Source organism: Catharus ustulatus, chromosome 10 (assembly GCF_009819885.2).
Source record: "Catharus ustulatus isolate bCatUst1 chromosome 10, bCatUst1.pri.v2, whole genome shotgun sequence".
Lineage (NCBI taxonomy): Eukaryota > Metazoa > Chordata > Aves > Passeriformes > Turdidae > Catharus > Catharus ustulatus.
Window position 1 is genome coordinate 6,255,101 of NC_046230.1, and position 16,600 is coordinate 6,271,700.

Consider the following 16,600-nt stretch of genomic DNA (forward strand, 5'->3'; position numbering starts at 1 on the left):
GTTATACAGAGGATATTCTACACAGTCAATCGATCCTGGTCGGGGAAGATCACTCTAACAGAGCTGAGGAAAAGCAACTTCCTGCAAGTATGTGGGTTTCTGTGGGAATGGGAGCCACAGTGCAGCATTCCTCATTCCTCTGGCTGGATGCTGAGGGAGCTGTGCCTGGGCTGCAGTGGGATGGGCCAGGTGCTCAGTGCCAGGAGTCTGCTGGGGCTACTGGAGGAGCTGCATCTGAGTTGAGGTGACAAGAACAGGGGCAAGAGTGGCCCCAGGGCACTGAAAGAAGGTCAGAAGTCATGAGCGTGCTCCAGCTCTGAGGCCACATGGGGCAGCAGCCTGGCTCCTGGTCCAGACAACAGGAAGGGCAGCAGGACATAGCATTGCACCCATGTGAAGTGGCTCACAAGCAGCCAAGAAGAGCTGCAGGAGTGCCAGGGGTAGGAGAGCCAATTTCCTGCCTCCTGGGCAGCCCTTAGCCCAATGACAGCTGGTCAGGAACTTCTCTGCAATTGCAGGATGAGGCACCTCGGGAGCTGATCTCCACAGGATAATCAGTGGAGCTTAGTTCTTGTTCCAGTGCCTGCAGTGTGTCCTTATGTCAGGATTTGGATCTCTGTCCTTGTGTATTTTGTCTAAAAGAGCACCAGGTTAAAACTGTCTCAGGCTGCTCATGTCCAGCCCAACCTAAAGAGCCAGAAAGTCTTGAGGCTGAAAGGTGAAGGACTGGCTAAAACAGTGAGATTTCCCTCCTGTGTCCCCTTTGCCCTTCCAGGTACAGTGTGCTGTCTTCCTCAAACCCCTTAAGTATGAATTAATATTCTTTCTCCTTTCAGACATCATCTTCCCTGACCCCATCAGCTAATGGAAAAATGAGTGCTCTTTTGAATTAGCTCATGGCAATCCAAGCCCTGGGATCTCTGTTCCTTCCCAACTTCTGTTACAAATAAATCTTTGCAGATTATCCTGCATCTTTTTTCACTCATTTTCTCCTTTTAAACATTCTCTCCATTTTTCTCCTTCCATATTTTCTCTGCCTTTCATCTCCTGCAGCAGGGAAGTTCACCTCCTTGCTGCATATGTAAATGGCATCTTTGAGTGTAAGCTACAAAAAAACCCAAAAACAGTTACGGCAAAAGCTCCCCAAGTGATTGTCATCTGTAAAGAGAGACAGACAGACACAGTCTGGAGAGGCCAGTGAGTGGTGGATCAAAGGTGTTGAGACTTGGGTGTCAGCAAGTCAGAATAGTGCAGGTCTGGCAGTGCCATCTTGTTATCCCTGCCAGAAACTTCACTGAACCTGGTGGATAGCAGGATGTGAGAGTTTGGTTTGGATTCAGTTGGATTCCTTGGATGGAGGTGGCTGGAAGTTGATATTCAAATACCAGTGCCAACACATAACACAGCATCTGCTTGGGGACTCCATTCCCTGGGATAGCTCAGGCTGTGTTTTGCCTGCTCCCTTGGGATGAGGCTGTGAGGTCAGGGGAGGCCAGGCCTGCAGCTCATTGGAGCCATGACTTACTAGACAAGAAGGCTTCTGGTGTCCCGTGGCCTCAGCACCAAGAAGAGTAGGGAGGTGACACTGGGAAACATGCAATGCCCTCTTGTTTCTGGAAGGACAGGGAGGTGTCAAGTGGGAAACATGTGTTAGCACTGAATGTTTCCTAGTAAGACATGTCAGCAGATGTTATGGTTGGAAATCTGTCTGAGCCTCCCAGCTAAACCAGAATGATTCCTGCAACAGCACAAGGAAGTCAGTGTGGTCAGTTTGGGGTCCATCCCTCCTGTCTCAGTCCAGGTGTGAGTCTGGAACAAGACATGATTTTGCCCTTCAGGAGGCAGATAAGGCTGTGTGATGTGTAAAGATATACCTTAGTTCCTGTGGAAGACTCTGGACTCGCTACTGGAAGCGGCTCTAAGAGTCTTTGGTGCAGGTCAGGATTGTTTCCCAGACCATGGATCCCAGCTGACACAGCAGTTTGTGTTCCTGTTTCTCTGCTTCACTCTTCACTAGAGCTGAAAATGAGCAAAAATTGTTGACAGGAGTGGGAGAGATGTTTTGCTGAGCAGAATGGCCAAGTCAGGTGCTCTGTAAGTGCCTACTGAGGAAAACAGCAACCACATCTATTGGGGAAAGGCTGCACTTTGGATTAGTTCTCAGGGCTGTGTTCACCCAGCTTCCTCAGAAACTGGAGCACTTCAGCTGCTGAGCTGCCTCTTCATCCAGGTTTAACTTCCCACTGTGTTTGTACCCTTTCAGACTCTTGCTCTCTTGGAAGAAGAGGATGACATAAATCAGATCACAGATTACTTTTCCTACGAGCACTTTTATGTTATCTACTGCAAATTCTGGGAGCTGGATACTGACCATGACCTTTACATCAGCCAGAAGGACCTGGCTAGGTACAGTGATCAAGGTATGCTGCCTGAAAATATGCTGTGGAGAGGGCATTGCTGAAAACAGAATATTGCTGCTGAAGAACAAAGCCTGTCTTTAATTTGGTTAATCTAATGCCTCAGAAAAAGTTTTAATGTAGCCACTCATCTCTTAAATAAATGTTGATTTAGAGAAGGAGTTGTACAAGCTTAGAAAGCTGCAAGACACACTATTTTCTGCATGAGTAGCTACAGATGGAACTTCTGTTCGTGTGTGGATCACTGCCAGGAGGACACGCTAAAATAATGTCCTGAAACTTGTTTATTATTTACTGAGGGCTTTGCAGGAACTTGGAAGTTGGGACAAGAAGTGTGAGCCTGTGTGAACTTCAGAGACTGTTGAAGTGCAATCTAGTTATGCATGAGAGGAATCCAGAGTCCAGTGAAGCTTGGGGAATTTCAGCTTGCAGATGGACCCTGGAGAGTATCTCTTCAGTTTAGCATGGAACTTCTGGAAAGGAAGTTAAGCAGATGCTATTGGTTTTTGAAGGTTCAAGGGCCACAGATAAATTATTGGAATACAAATCCACAAAGGGCTAAAATACCCATGTGTTCCATGTGCAGGTGTTTATGGGGAGGCCATGGGGCTTCTGGGTGAGTGTGGCAATCACAGGACTCAGGAGTGTTGATCATAGGGCTGGGTGGGTGAGGATGGAGGAGTGCCTCCCTTGGGGTGGGTGGTTTGGGAGACTGGTCCCTGCTGGGAAGCTGCAGTATGCAATGGAGTATTTGTGGCACAGGAGGCTTGAGAGCCCTGAGGTGTTGGGGAGCCACTGATTAAGGGGAGGAGCCATGGGTGCAGTGCCCAGCAACCTGTCAGCTGTGCCAGGGCACCTGAGGGGTGGGGCAGGCTTGGTCTGTCTGCCTGCAGTGCCAGAACTGTGCTAGGACCACAGGAGGGATGGAGAACATGTACAAGGAGTCCAGGTGGGGCCTGGCTGCCTGGGGTGGTGAGGTCACTGTTCAAATCCTGCCCAGGAGTGGTGCCTGCTGCTTGGCTTGTGCTCTGCCATAACCATCTATCCCACATATCTCCTGGCTGGCAGAGCCTCACCTTTACACTGGTGTTTCATTGTCTTCCCTGCAGCATGGTTGCCACAGCCTGTCCTTTCCTCAAAAGTGTTTTGTAGGGATTTGATGTGTCATTTTTGCTTGATAACTGAACTTCTTTTGCAGTACACACTGAAATAGTCTCCTTCTTCTATGTGACAAATCTACTGCAGCAAAGCAGGAGTAACATGTCCATTTCCAAGGATCCAGATAACAGTTTTCCATCTGTGGGACAGTCTGGTGTTTGGAAGGATACAAAGGCAGACACACTGGGAGAATCATCTTGGGGTTTTAGAAAGTGCTGCTAAAGAGAGGGTGGTTAGAGAGGCGCTGTAGTTAGAGCTTTGTCTTTACAATGGGAAAGGGTTTTGTGTGGATTTAGCATGAACAACTGATTGTAGTTATTGCTGTGAACTGTAGCTTCATTTTTCCATGTTTTCCTTCTTTCCAGCTTTGTCAAACAGGATCATTGAGCGGATATTCAGCGGTGCTGTGGTGAGGTGAGGAATAGCAGACTGCTTGGGGGAAGAAGGGAAGGGAATTTGTCAGGCTGAGAAATACAAGTTACCCTCAGAAATGCCCCTGATCAGGATGGTTTCCAGCAGGATGCTCCAGCTGGAGCTGCCTGAACATGGAGTGAGACTTCTGGGTATCTTAAGAAAACAAAATAAAAATCCCATAGGATGAGATAACTGGGCATAGCTGGAAGCCATAGCACAGGAGTAGCTGGAGAGCACTGCTTTGAAGTCTCTGAAAAGGGAAGTGCTGTGGGAGGGGATGTGGCAGATGAGCTTCAGCTCTGCAGTGATAAAAGGCAGCAAATGCTGTGCCTGGTGCTGCAGGGTGCAGGGAGTACAGGCTAAATAGGTGACAGTGCCCCATTTTCTCTCACTAATGGTTTGAAAAATATCTTTGATGATGTCCTGAGTATTTAGGAGCCTGGTGATTTTTAATTAATTTTTGCTATGTCTTCTAGAGGCACTGAAGTTCAAAAGGAAGGGCGCATGAGTTATGCGGATTTTGTGTGGCTCCTAATTTCGGAGGAAGACAAAAGGAGTGCTACAAGGTGAGAGTGATTTCTGTGTCTTAGTAAAATCATTGAGATGAGCAAATAAGATATGGAAACTTCTGTGAGCCACCACTTTCTACAAGAGCTTGGGGTCTGGAAGTTTTTGGGAAGAAATCATCTCCCTGGTGGTGGTTGGTCAAACCTTTGCCTTTCTTGAGGAAAAATTGTATAGAAGCAGTTTTCTTGTCATTGTTTTATGTCCTGGTAGTCATCAGTGCCTTTAATCACCTCTTGCCATGAGGAACTGGCTCTGAGCACACACTCCTGAGGTGTGCAGCAGTTGGACACATCCCTTCACAGGTGGCGTGGGTGTGTAAGGAGGGTTTGTGAGGAAACTTCACTGTGGAACCCTGTAAAACCTGCCTGTGGGCTAGTTTGTGCAGCCAGGGGGAGACTGCTGTGCAGGGGTGATCCAGATGTGCATGTGAGTGTTAGCACAGGGAATCTTACATGTAATGAGAAGAAGAATCCAGAACTGCAGGCTTAGACCCTCCAGAGGGCAGGAGGGATGCAGAATGCAGCTGTCTGAGAGCTCTGCCTTGTGTATAAAGGAGCAAATGAGTGCCTGACACAGCTGCCTTGTCCCTCACCATGGTCCCTGTAGTATCCTAGGCTCTGAGCACGCTCTATTTGGCCAACTCTTGCTGCTGTGTCAGACAGGGACTCCCTGCCCTATGTGAGGCCCCTTGGGCTGCACCACAATGAACACTGGGTACAGGTGAGAAAAGTAATAAGTATAGCTGTGCTGCTCACAGCCACCTGGGAGACTAACAGGAGGTGCTTGGAGTGTTGGCCCATGCCCTGACTTTTTCCAGCGGGTCTTGTGATCCCTGGGTTTATGCCAGGCTGTGGCAGAAGACCCCTAGGGGTGGGTAGGGGAAGGTGCACTGCTGCAGGCTCTGCGGTGTGGATGTCCCAGGGTAGTGCTGCAGTGTCCCTGCTCTGTTCCCAGCATCGAGTACTGGTTCCGCTGCATGGACCTGGATGGGGACGGGGTGCTGTCCATGTACGAGCTGGAGTACTTCTATGAGGAGCAGTGTGAGCGCATGGAGGTGATGGGCATCGAGCCACTGCCCTTCCAGGACCTGCTGTGCCAGATGCTGGACCTTGTTAAACCAGAGAGGGAAGGTAAGTCCTGTTTAGGTAGAGCTTTCACCCCCTTTCATTTGTGGGGGATTGAGAAGGTAAAGCCACTGTGAAACCCAGCTACAGGCTGTGTGAGAGTCCCAGGGCAGAAATTGGTGTTGTGCATCAGGAGGTCTGAAATACTAAACCAAGAGAGCTTGTGAGTTAACTGCCTGGGACTGAAGCAACAATTCTTGTGTACTTCAGCTGTGGGATGTGCTGACAGTCTACACTATAAAACTGAATCATCCCCATTCACGTGCCTTCATATTTCACATGAATGTCAAAGGCCTCCAGGTGTATGTGAGATTTAAGCTTAATAAACACACCCATTTATTAAATAATGTTAAATCCTTGACTGACTTGGGATGGAATTTTGTGCTATTGAAGCTTACTGGTGTTACAATTAAAACTTTTGTAACACAACCATGTGGGGTTTTTCTGTAGGAAGAGTAACCTTGCGAGACCTGAAGAGGTGCAGAATGGCTCATGTGTTCTTCAACACCTTCTTCAATTTAGAGAAATATCTGGACAATGAACAGAGGGATCCCTTTGCAGTGCAAAAGGTATAAATCAACTTTTTTTCTAACTAAGGAAATCTCACACTCATCTTTGGAGTGCTCCTGGATGTAAGGAGAATCCAACTGAATAAAAGAATGCTTTTCACAAGTACAGCTTATGGATTGTTCCCCAGAAGCCTCTTACCTGCTCAAAGTACAGAAAAGTGGAGGGAATGCCAAAACCAGCTCTGGTTCCCTCACAGTTATTCCCACATAATCTCCAATAGAAACTTTGTGATTCCATGATTCAAGGCTTAAATGCATCCCAAGACAGAACTACCCTTTTTTCTTTGTTTGTTTGTTTAAGATGGATCATCATAAAAGCAGTCAAGTGGGACCAGGGGGATAACTTACTATCCCCATTCTGTAGTAAATGGCAGAGGGCCAGGGATTTATAGAGGTGTTATCCTGTAATCCTCTCTAAAACTTGCCCTAACTTAACAAACTGTAAAGAGTCCCTCAAAAGACCAGTTACAATTAACCTTTGATGGACAGGTTTGAAACCACCCAGTTCTTCTGTCCTGTACAGAGTGCACAGACTGAGCTAGAGCACAGTAACTGTGTTGGTATTGCTTTTCTGAAGTGGAGCAGATGCAGTTTGCTGGCATGCTGAGCTTTACAGACCCCGAGAGGTATTTTGTCCTGTATAGTCCTTTATGTGCAGATGTTAAAACACTTCAAGATGGCTGTGACTTTCTCAGTTAAGGCAGTTCTTGCCTGGCTGTTTCCATGCATTCCTTACTGGTCTGAGGCTGACTGTGTGATCTCTTTAGGACACGGACAGTGACAGCCCCGAGCCCTCTGACTGGGACAGGTACGCGGCTGAGGAGTACGAGATCCTGGTGGCCGAGGAGTCTGGGAATGAGCAGCTCCAGGAGGGGTGAGCATGGGCCTGGCACTACCCTGGGCACTGCCCTGGGCACACAGGGCTGCCTCCAGCTGGGCTCTGGTGGGGGCATGTGCTGCCACTGCCAGCACAGGGAGTGGAGTAGTGGGATGAACATTTGGTCTGGACTCTGGAGCACATGAGGCCCTGGACAGCTGCTCCCTACAGCAGGAGTGGAGTAGTGTTGGGGGGCAGCCACTTGGATCAGCTGCACACATCAGTGAAGGGGGAAAAAAGGCAAAGCTTATATCTTTTGGTCACTGTACAAAAATAGAGATGAAATTACTTTTGCTGGTTTTGGCCATGTATTGATCGTATCACACTGTCATAAATTAGAAGTTGTAGCTCTGTTACATTTATTATACCTAGCAGAGACTTTCTTTAGTCCAACTTTGTCATTAGTCTGTGCTCTTCATCAGTTATACTTCAATATTTTCATTCATTTACTAAGTTTGTTGAGATTTTTTTTTTTAACATTTGGTTTCTTTAATACCTACACTCAGTTTTCAGTCTTCTGTATGATCTTGGACAAACACACCAGCTATCTTTAGCCAGAGCAGTTGTTCTAGAACTTCTCTGTAGGCAAGGGCTTCCTGCAGATAAATGGAGACTCAGTCTGTGGTGGCATCTTCTTGAGAATATTTCTTTCAACCACCCAAAGAATACTTACTTACCCTGTGTTAATCCTGCATGATTCAGGATTGCATCCAGTCTTAAGCAGTATTTATAGAGCCAGCAGAGTATTGAGAAGACTGCATAATTTTCAAAATTTCCCACACTTGGAACTTGCTTGGGATAACAGTAGCCTAAATACTAATTAGGCACAGAGATTTGCAAAGCTATTGAGAGTTGTTCCCCTCTCTGCCTGTGTGTCCAAACAGCAACAGGCTGTTCCCTCAGGCCTTTCTGTGGCCTTCACAATGGAAGATGAGGTAGGGCAGAATGGAAGATGAAATTGCTGCATTCCCTGCAGCTGCTTTGCAACACCTGTTCCTCAGCACAGAAAAGAAACAGGGGGCTGCCACTAAGACTTCCTGCAGGACCATGAATTCCCAAAGTCACCAAAACCAGGGGAAGAGCGACAGGTGATGTCAGATTTTTGAAGTTGGTCTGAAGCAGCTCTGTGTCTTCCTGCAAAGAGCATGTCAGCAACCTGGCTGCTAGCTTTTGAGAGCCCCTGAAAAGCTCGGTAGTCATGGCAGCAGGATTAGATCTCATTTGTGGAGCATAGCAACAGACCACGAAGGAAAAAAGAAAGGAAAAAGAAAAACAAAGAGCTGGATGCCCAGACAAATTTGCCAGAAAGAGCCATTGAGTTTTTGCACATACATTATTTCTGCTGTGTTTTGAGGATGACAGAAACAGGGAGTGGGGACAGAAGCAAGACAATTCTTGGTGAGCTCTGGGAGAGACTGGAAGATTTTTGGCTAAGTTAGCCAGCAGAACATGAAATGTGGTCTTTGTCTTATGAATACATTTGAAAACAACCATCATTCAGCAATCACAGATGCATTAGTAAGTGGGTTCCACTCCTGTGATTAGCCCTGTCCCTGCTTCTCTGGAAGGAAAGTTTCTAAAGCAGTCAGTCTAAAGTTGGCTGAGGCATGCCCTGCTCCCAGAACAGGAATCTCATCAAGGCAGTGGATACTCCCAGTATCCACAGATACTTCCAGGATACTGGACTCCATCAAGAGCTGCAGTCACCAAAAATAAGAGGAAGGTCTTGTCATGCTCAAGACAACAATAAAGAATCATGTTTCACTGGAAGCCTCAGCTGATCTGAGCTCTTCTCAGCCACACTCTGCTCTCTTTGTGGGATTCCACAGAGAGAGGCTTGGGGATTGGACACTCACATGGCTCTCTGGGTCTGGCCAGCACAAGCCTTTGAGGCAGATACAAGCCTTGGTTTTGCAGCAAGCCAAGCCTTCCCTGCAGGGCAAGGCAGCAGTGGGCACTGTTTGGTTGACTGTCCCAGAACCCAGCTGAAGGACATGGAAACCACTGTTGCCTTCAGGGAGATCTTTCTACATGGGAAGGAAAAGGAGGAGGAAGAGGATCTTTTATCAGCTGTTGGAGGGAAACCATCCCTTCAGCAACAGGAGGAGCCAGGGCACAATGCAGGCATCCTGCTCAGAGTGGAGAGGGAGGACAGAGGCATAGGATCAGAGGGCGTTGGTTTAGGCAGCTTAGACCATTGTTGTCTCTCTCCAGTTGTCTGATAACTCTGCTGCTCCATACCCAGAGCCCAGCAGTGTAAGGAAGGGAAAGGGGGAACAAGGACATCGTTGAACCACTCAGAGTCAAAACCTGTGTTTGCCAGAAGGAAGGGCAAAGAATTCCCTGGATTAATTTCCCTCCTCTGAACAACCTGGAGCTGCCACAGTTGAGTCTTAAGGGAATGGGTGTTTAACCTACATGAGCCCATATTTGTTTTTATGGAACTGAAGTTCTGAAACTAGCCTGTGCTAATCTTCACTGCTAATCTTGTTCAAAAGCATCCCAGAGACACTCCTTAGCTGTAAAGGTGGAAAGCATTTATTCCAAGATGGGAAAGGCAGGCACTGTTGAGTCTTAAACCAGTGCAGTGGAAAAGTAACTCACAGGGAAAGGATAGTGGGAAGTCCCTTTTTGAAGCAGACATGAGAGGGTTTAGTGCAGAAGCAAAAGACACCTGAAGAAAGAGATTTCAGTGGAGCTCCAGCTGCTGGTGACTCTGCAATGCAGGGAAGAAGTCATGTTCCATTTGTAGGAGAGAAAGAGACAAGGCTAACAGAAGGTGGTAGAATCTGAGGGAAAATAGGTACAGAAGGAATATTCTAAGAACAGCATTCAAATGGAAATACAGCTTCCTCAGCTGCATCACTTTAAACCAAGGAGAGATTAGAGAAGCTGAGGCACCTGCAAACATTCCCAATCCATTCCTGGTGAGGGAGGCAGGACAACACAGCTCCCACAGGCACCACTGAGTCAAGAAGGGTGCAAATTGAACATACTTCAGCAACCTTGCACATGTGGTCAGAACAGGTTAGGTACAGGATCCAGACCAGATCATTGTTTCCCTTCTCCCACTTATGCAAGAATTCAGGTGGCAGAATTACTAAGTAGGTGCTTTCCTTATGGAAGAGAGAGGACAGTGTTCTCCAGGAAGGCCTGGGCTGGTCTCCCCTCCACACAGGGAGCATCCTGCCTACAGCAGGACAGACCCTGACATCCTCTCAAGGGTTTGCTCTGCCTGCATATGGGTCAGCCAAGGAAAAAACACCACAGGAAGGGGTAGACAACTCCTTCCTGGCACATCCATGCTGGGCTATCAAAGGAGTTCACCTCTTTGCAGCCCATTTTACCACTGAGCATGAGAGCCATTCCTGTGCTGACCATTGGAGCACCTGCTCCAGCATTTCCTTTGTGAGCAAACTTGCTTTAGAACAAAAGGAAGAACTTTTGGGAGCCCTGCAGAACTAACCCATAGTATGCTGTGACTGAAGGAAAACATCTTAAAAACATCATTTCTTGGGACTAGGAATGGGCTGAGAGCCATGGAACCCAACCAGCCTGGGTAGTGCAGCTGGAGCTGGGAATTCCCACCAAGCCTCCTCGGACCACAAATGCTCAATCCTGGATATGAGACTGAGGGAGAGAGGACCAGGAAAGCATGGCCACAATTGTTCTTCTGTGTCTGTCAAAACACACCTCAGCCAGAAGATGCTTTGAACCAGGTGTTTCTGAGCCAAGGCTCGCCTGGGGCTGTGGCTGGATGCCTTTATTTCTACACTGAACTATTGAGGCTCTGGGAGCTCCTGACCACTGTTACTGAAGCTGGATTCAAGTTTTCTAATGCTGAACACCAGTGAGAATTTGTTCTGGAAGCCTCAGATGAGGCTGGATGGGAGCACAGATCCATATCTGCTGTCAGAGTACTGATTACTCCTACCCTCTTCCATGCCTCAGCAATCTCCTCCTCGAGGTTCACCTCTCACATGCTGCTGCATTTTTGCCAGCTGGCTTAGTAGCCACTGAAATAACTGCCCTGAAAACCAAAATACAGCTTTTAAAGACACACCTTTTGTCTTTGCAGATCTTGTGAAGAAGACTATGACACAGAAGAAGTCTTACCTCCCCCTGAAACTGGAGACAAGTCAGACAAACTAGTTATCTCAGATCTCTGAGCATAGAGGAGTGGAAGACAGCCCATGTCTCTCAAACTGGATAGCATTCAGTCCCAAGGCACTGAGGGGTTTTCCTTAAATCCATCATTGGAACAATGTGCTTTATTTTGTACACTGAACTTGAGACCCCTTTTTGTCTTCCTATGTAATTGCAATAAGGTAATTTCTATGAAAAGGCTTTTTACAATGTGTTATCGTGCACATTCACTGAAAATGGTGACTGCACCTTGTTTCATTTATATATAAATTCTGTTATGTCCCCAGATGTGCAATAAATGCCAGCATCTAATGATTACCTGTAACAGCTGCATGCAAAATCCATAGTGGTCATTTCTCAGCAAGCTCTGTCCTGTGCCACTCTGTCCCCTTGGCTTTATACCAGGAGTGACAAAAGCGCTGCCAGATTAACTTAAATGTGTGTCTAGAAATCTTGTAAAACACAGGTCACCATGAAGTTCTTTTTTTCCTTCCTGTCCTGGAAATGAAAGGAATGTGCCTGTGCATAGGGAGAGTGAAGTGCCTTTGTGCTTTGCCCCCAAGCTCCTACACTGCCTGCTGGACTGTGTCACTGCTGTGGATCTGGGAGCAGTTTCAGCACCACGTCATGTTCTCTAGGAATTTGAGATGGAGTTACCTGTTCTAGTCCTGTGTCCCCTCCTGTGCTGATCTGTCTGTGTAGATTTCTGATTTGTAGAAGTGTTTTGCAGAGTATTTACAGCAAATACTGATCTCTGCTGTTCAGCTACTGTGTTGAGACTGTTGTGGCTGGTGTGCACCAGTTCCGTCCATTCCTGTGTTCACCTCTCCTTTCCTCCTTTAACCTGTAGCCAAGAGACTAAGCTGAGATAATGAAAAATAAGCAACTCCTTCTTTTAACTAGTAAAAGAAATTAGTCTGTATTATTGCCAAAATTAATTTTTCTCCCAGGCTTAGGGAGGAAATGCTGTAACTAATGAATTCTTGCTTTAAGTGCAAAATTAAACCAATTTTACCCCTAGAATCACAAGTGGTAGCTCTGCTCTCAGCACACACTGCTGCTGCAGCTGTCTGTCCTGGCCAGCAGGAACTGCCTGTGGTTCAGCACAGGGGTGATCAGAACAAATTCTTAATTTTAGCCCTTGTATATGGACAAGGAGGTCTGGCCTTACCTTCTCAGCTGGGACAGGTCTGAGGCCCCAGCTGTGCCCAGTCTGTAATGCTGGGTTGCTGTGTGTGTCCTGTGTCTCCTGTTACCTCCCTGGGTGAAAGCCTCAAGCTGTGCCTCCTGCCAGAATTGCTGGGAGCTGCCTGCCCCTGTTCCCAGCAGACCCCTGCTGCCCTCCCTGGAGGCAGAGCACACCCGGGCAGTGGAGAACTCACTCACGTGTCCCCACGGGCAGGACAGGACAGGACTGCATCCCTGCGGTACCTCCAGGGGTCAGTATCCAAACGAGGAACGGGCTGATCTCTCCAGCGCAGTCTGGGCTTTTCCAGGCGCCTCTGAAGCCCAAGGCCTGCCTGCCACTGCCCAGGGGGATGTGCTGCTGCTCCCTGGGGTCAGAACTCTCCTGTGATCTTGGGAAGAGAGAAAGGGTTCAGTTGAACTGACCAGATGCATACACACCCCCCAGGATCCTGGACTTGGTATTTGGGAAACTTCTGGATGCCTCCATTGTTAACAAAGGCCTGGCCAGGTGACCTGCATCCCATAAGAACAGATGAAGCAGGGAGCACTCTGAGCAAACCAAGACAAGCCCCTGGAATTCAGCAAGCAGTGTGTCTGGATCCATCTCCATCACTGCCATAACCTCGAAGGGAAAACCTTCCCTGGGGGTGATTCCACAAATGCCCAAATGCAGAACCACCAAGGAACTGACTGCAGCAATGGACACAGCATGGAGATCCCACAGCTGCTGCCTGTAACCAGCTCCAGCCACATTCTTCTGAGAAGAACCTGGACACAGCAGGAGTTCACCCTTCCCTCACTGCCATGGGCCAGAGGAACCTTTCAGTTTGACGTCCCTTTACATCTCTCCAAGGACTAAGATTCCTCAAAAGGAACAAGAAGAACCTGACCCCATTCTAGGCTGAAATGGAACCCTCATGGCCCTCCAGCAGCAGCAGTACTGCAATGTCTCATTTGCCAGTTCTCAGTCACCCACCACTTCAGGGTCTTTCTTACCTGCCTCTTGCAGAGGGCCTTTAATTCAACCCATCCCTGATGGAATAGCAGCCTGAACTGGTGCCTTTCTTTGCAGAAGTCAGAACCTAGAGTCTGGGAAAACTCACCAGCTGCCTTTCCAAGGTTTGGTTCAATAAATGGAGAAAGGAATCTGCTTGCTGCTCTGCTGAGCCCAAACCCAGCCCCTTCTCTCCTGCAGAGACATTCAGTACTGCTACAACACCATAGAGTGAATCCCAACTCAGTCCATGCTTTCTGGTAGGTCAACACGAGCAAATCCAAAAAAATCCCCAATTTACAGCAAATGTTTTGCATTCTATTGAATAGAAGGAGAAGCTGCAGAAGCCACTGCTACTGTGGTGGCAGTGCAAAATCTGCAGTAATATTCCAGGAATGGAAATCCATTCTCTGTCCCTAAAGTACTTAAAAACTACCACAATTCAGCAGGCACATGTGCATTAATAGAGGTGTTCTTTGTGACTTAGCCCTGTCTCCAGCTGCTCTGGATGGAAGGTTTGTAACTGCAGGATTTAAGTTAGGTAAATTTGGGAACTCCTGTCCTATTTCTTTGCTTTTTTCTGGGATAGTCAAGGGTGCTTGTGTCCACCCAGCAGAGCTGCTCAGTTACAGTGAAGCAGCCCTGTAATCCCTGCCCAGATTTGTAGGAGTCCCTTGGCTCTGGCTCTGCCTCCTGACTCCATGTCAGTGCCCCTTCAGATGTTTCATCCCTGGAAGGACACATCCTGCATTTTTCAGTGCACATCCAGCTCACACTGAAGCTTTTTCCTCACGAGTGGTCAGAAAAGTGAGTAAAATTCAGTTTTGCTTGATAAAAATATGATTGTGCTTATTTGTTCTCTCTAGGCTGCTTTTGTCCAGCAAAATGAAGCCCTATGTTCTTACAAACCCCTTGCTTTTTACTGTTATATCACAAATATTTTCTCTCTGCAGTACTAAGATGGGAGGTATAGCTCAGTATTACTGCTGGAATGGTACTAGTTGGATTTTTTTCCTTTCTTTCTTTTAAAATCTCAGTAGTACTTGCTGCATCCCAGTTTTTGGCAGTGAACCCTGGGCACTGCTCTAGCTCCCCTCCTGCCTTCGAGGGGCAAGTGCTGCAGAACAGACATGAACAGCAAAAAAGTGATTCCAAAACCTTCCTGCTCTCCTGAATCAAGGATTTAATGAAGCTGACTCAAAACACTCTAACCAAGGTACTGGGCTTAGTTTCTGAAACAAAATAGTCCTAAAGACCAACACTAAATTCACTGAACTACCATTGTAGCAGTATGGATTTGGAGTCTCTAGATCAGTATCTTAGGTCTATGCAAACAAAACTGAACCTCAGTGATGAGCATGAGCTACTGTAAGAAAAACATAAACAGTGTGCTCATCTTCTCACTGTTCCGCTGGGTGAGGGGCTTAGAAACTGAATATTTAATAATAATAATGATAATAAAGGTTCTCAGACTTTGTAAAAGTAGTTTTGGAGACACTTTGTGGTGGCATGGTTTGATCTTTGTATTTTTACTTTATATTTTCCTCTTTTTTGGCAAATAAAGGACTTTTGAATTTAAAAAGGAAAATCTGTCTTGGTGGTGGGGTAGAGTGTTGCTACTCCCTTCATCTCCAGCTGCTGTGCCAAACTCTCCTTCCTTGCTGTGGTGAGTTCACGCCACTCAGGCACCTGCAAGCAAATGCCTTCCAAAGCCAAAATTCCAGGCTTTCTTCTAAAAAAATACTGGGATAAAGTAATCTGACCACTTACCTCCCTCACATCCTTGTCCTCAATGTGGAACACTGTCCCCATGATGACTTACCAGAACACCCAACTCCCTCATTTTAACCTGTCCTAAAAAAAAAAAGAAAGAGGTATCTCCTGGATCTTTTGCAAGTAGAATGAACAAGAAAAAAAAGAAATAAAAAGATGAAAAAGAGAGGGAAAACCAGTAATGCCTTTTCTAATTTTCCTATATGCAAATGCTCAGTAGAGTCAGTGTGTTGCTTCACCAAGGGGTGCCTAAATCTGGCTATAGAACAATCACCTTTTGGTGAGTTTCTTTAGGGTAGCAAAAGCACTTCAATTTCTAAATTCAAATAAAGACCAAAGATCTGCCTGTGTTGTTTGTGGTAGTACTGGAAACAGCATCACCTACCTTTCAGGGGGGATTTCCTCAGCTGTGCCACACATTTGGAATGATCCTTACAAAGGTGCTTGTTTGTATCCTTTCAGCTCTCCAATTTAGCAATCAAAAATTCTTTTCTAACTGATTTGTATAGACTTTAAATAAGAATTATTTGGGGAGGGGGTGCTTCTTGCAGTAAAAAGATGCTTCTGTGCTGGGTCATGCCAGAACCTCTGCACATCCCTGTGCCACAGCCGTGGGATCTGTTCCTTGAAACTCCCAGAGTTTCAGTGAGGGAGCAGCTCCCTGCTGTGCCAGAAGTACCTGCCTTGGCAAACAGGCTTTTCGGGTTTATTTCCCTCTAACTCTGCAGGTTCTGCCACCACCGAATGCCGGGGCTAGCAAGGGCAGCCCCAGGCTGTGCTGCAGGCACCGAGGGGAGCCTCTGTGCAGGAGGGAGCTCTTCCTGCCACCTCCGTTCCTGGGAATGCTTTCAGCCCCCATGCAAGGGAAGAACATCTGCAGGGAGAGGCTGCTATACCGCAGTGCCCCTGGCTCTGCACTGTGGTCAGACAAGCCAGGGAGGGAGAGCCACAAGGTAACACATCCAGGGGTTAATTTTTTGTCTCCCTCTCCCCCCTCCTCTGGGATTTAATCCCAACCCCTGGCTTATCATAGAATCATTAAGGTTAGAAAACACCCCCATGATCACCAAATCCAACCTTTGACAGAGCTCCACCCTGCCCTCTAAGCCTGTCACCAATGGCCACACTGACTTGTGTGTTTGAACATTTTGAACATGTCCTAATGTGTGATGCCTGGGAAGAGCCTTTCCCCTCCACGTGGAAGAGTAGAGGGCTTCTCCTCCTTGTTCAGAACTATGTTCAGAGCTGGATGCTCAGAAGCACTGGATTTTGTACCACTACACATGACCATACACTGCTGCTTTTTCTTTTTGACTCTGCTCTACAAATTATAGGGTTTTAATAAAGTTTGGCAGTTAATCCCTGCCTTCAAG

At 47.1% G+C, this 16,600-nt stretch overlaps 1 protein-coding gene across 6 annotated transcripts in view; it reads left to right on the forward strand.

Moving 5' to 3' along the window:
- The window catches only part of PPP2R3A (protein phosphatase 2 regulatory subunit B''alpha), a 56,796-nt gene extending 41,754 nt beyond the window's left edge, over positions 1 to 15,042 (forward strand). For 5 of the 6 annotated variants that reach the window (XM_033068613.1, XM_033068616.1, XM_033068614.1 and 2 more), the window contains 8 exons: positions 1 to 87; positions 2,264 to 2,420; positions 3,941 to 3,989; positions 4,466 to 4,555; positions 5,511 to 5,686; positions 6,131 to 6,249; positions 7,017 to 7,123; positions 11,205 to 15,042. In XM_033068613.1, the coding sequence (XP_032924504.1) occupies positions 1 to 87; positions 2,264 to 2,420; positions 3,941 to 3,989; positions 4,466 to 4,555; positions 5,511 to 5,686; positions 6,131 to 6,249; positions 7,017 to 7,123; positions 11,205 to 11,295 (876 nt within the window). In that variant the 3' untranslated portion in view covers positions 11,296 to 15,042. Of the gene's footprint in view, positions 88 to 2,263; positions 2,421 to 3,940; positions 3,990 to 4,465; positions 4,556 to 5,510; positions 5,687 to 6,130; positions 6,250 to 7,016; positions 7,124 to 11,204 lie in introns of those variants that run through there. The other variant, XR_006163033.1, reaches the window with a different exon arrangement.
- Positions 15,043 to 16,600: the final 1,558 nt, after the last annotated feature.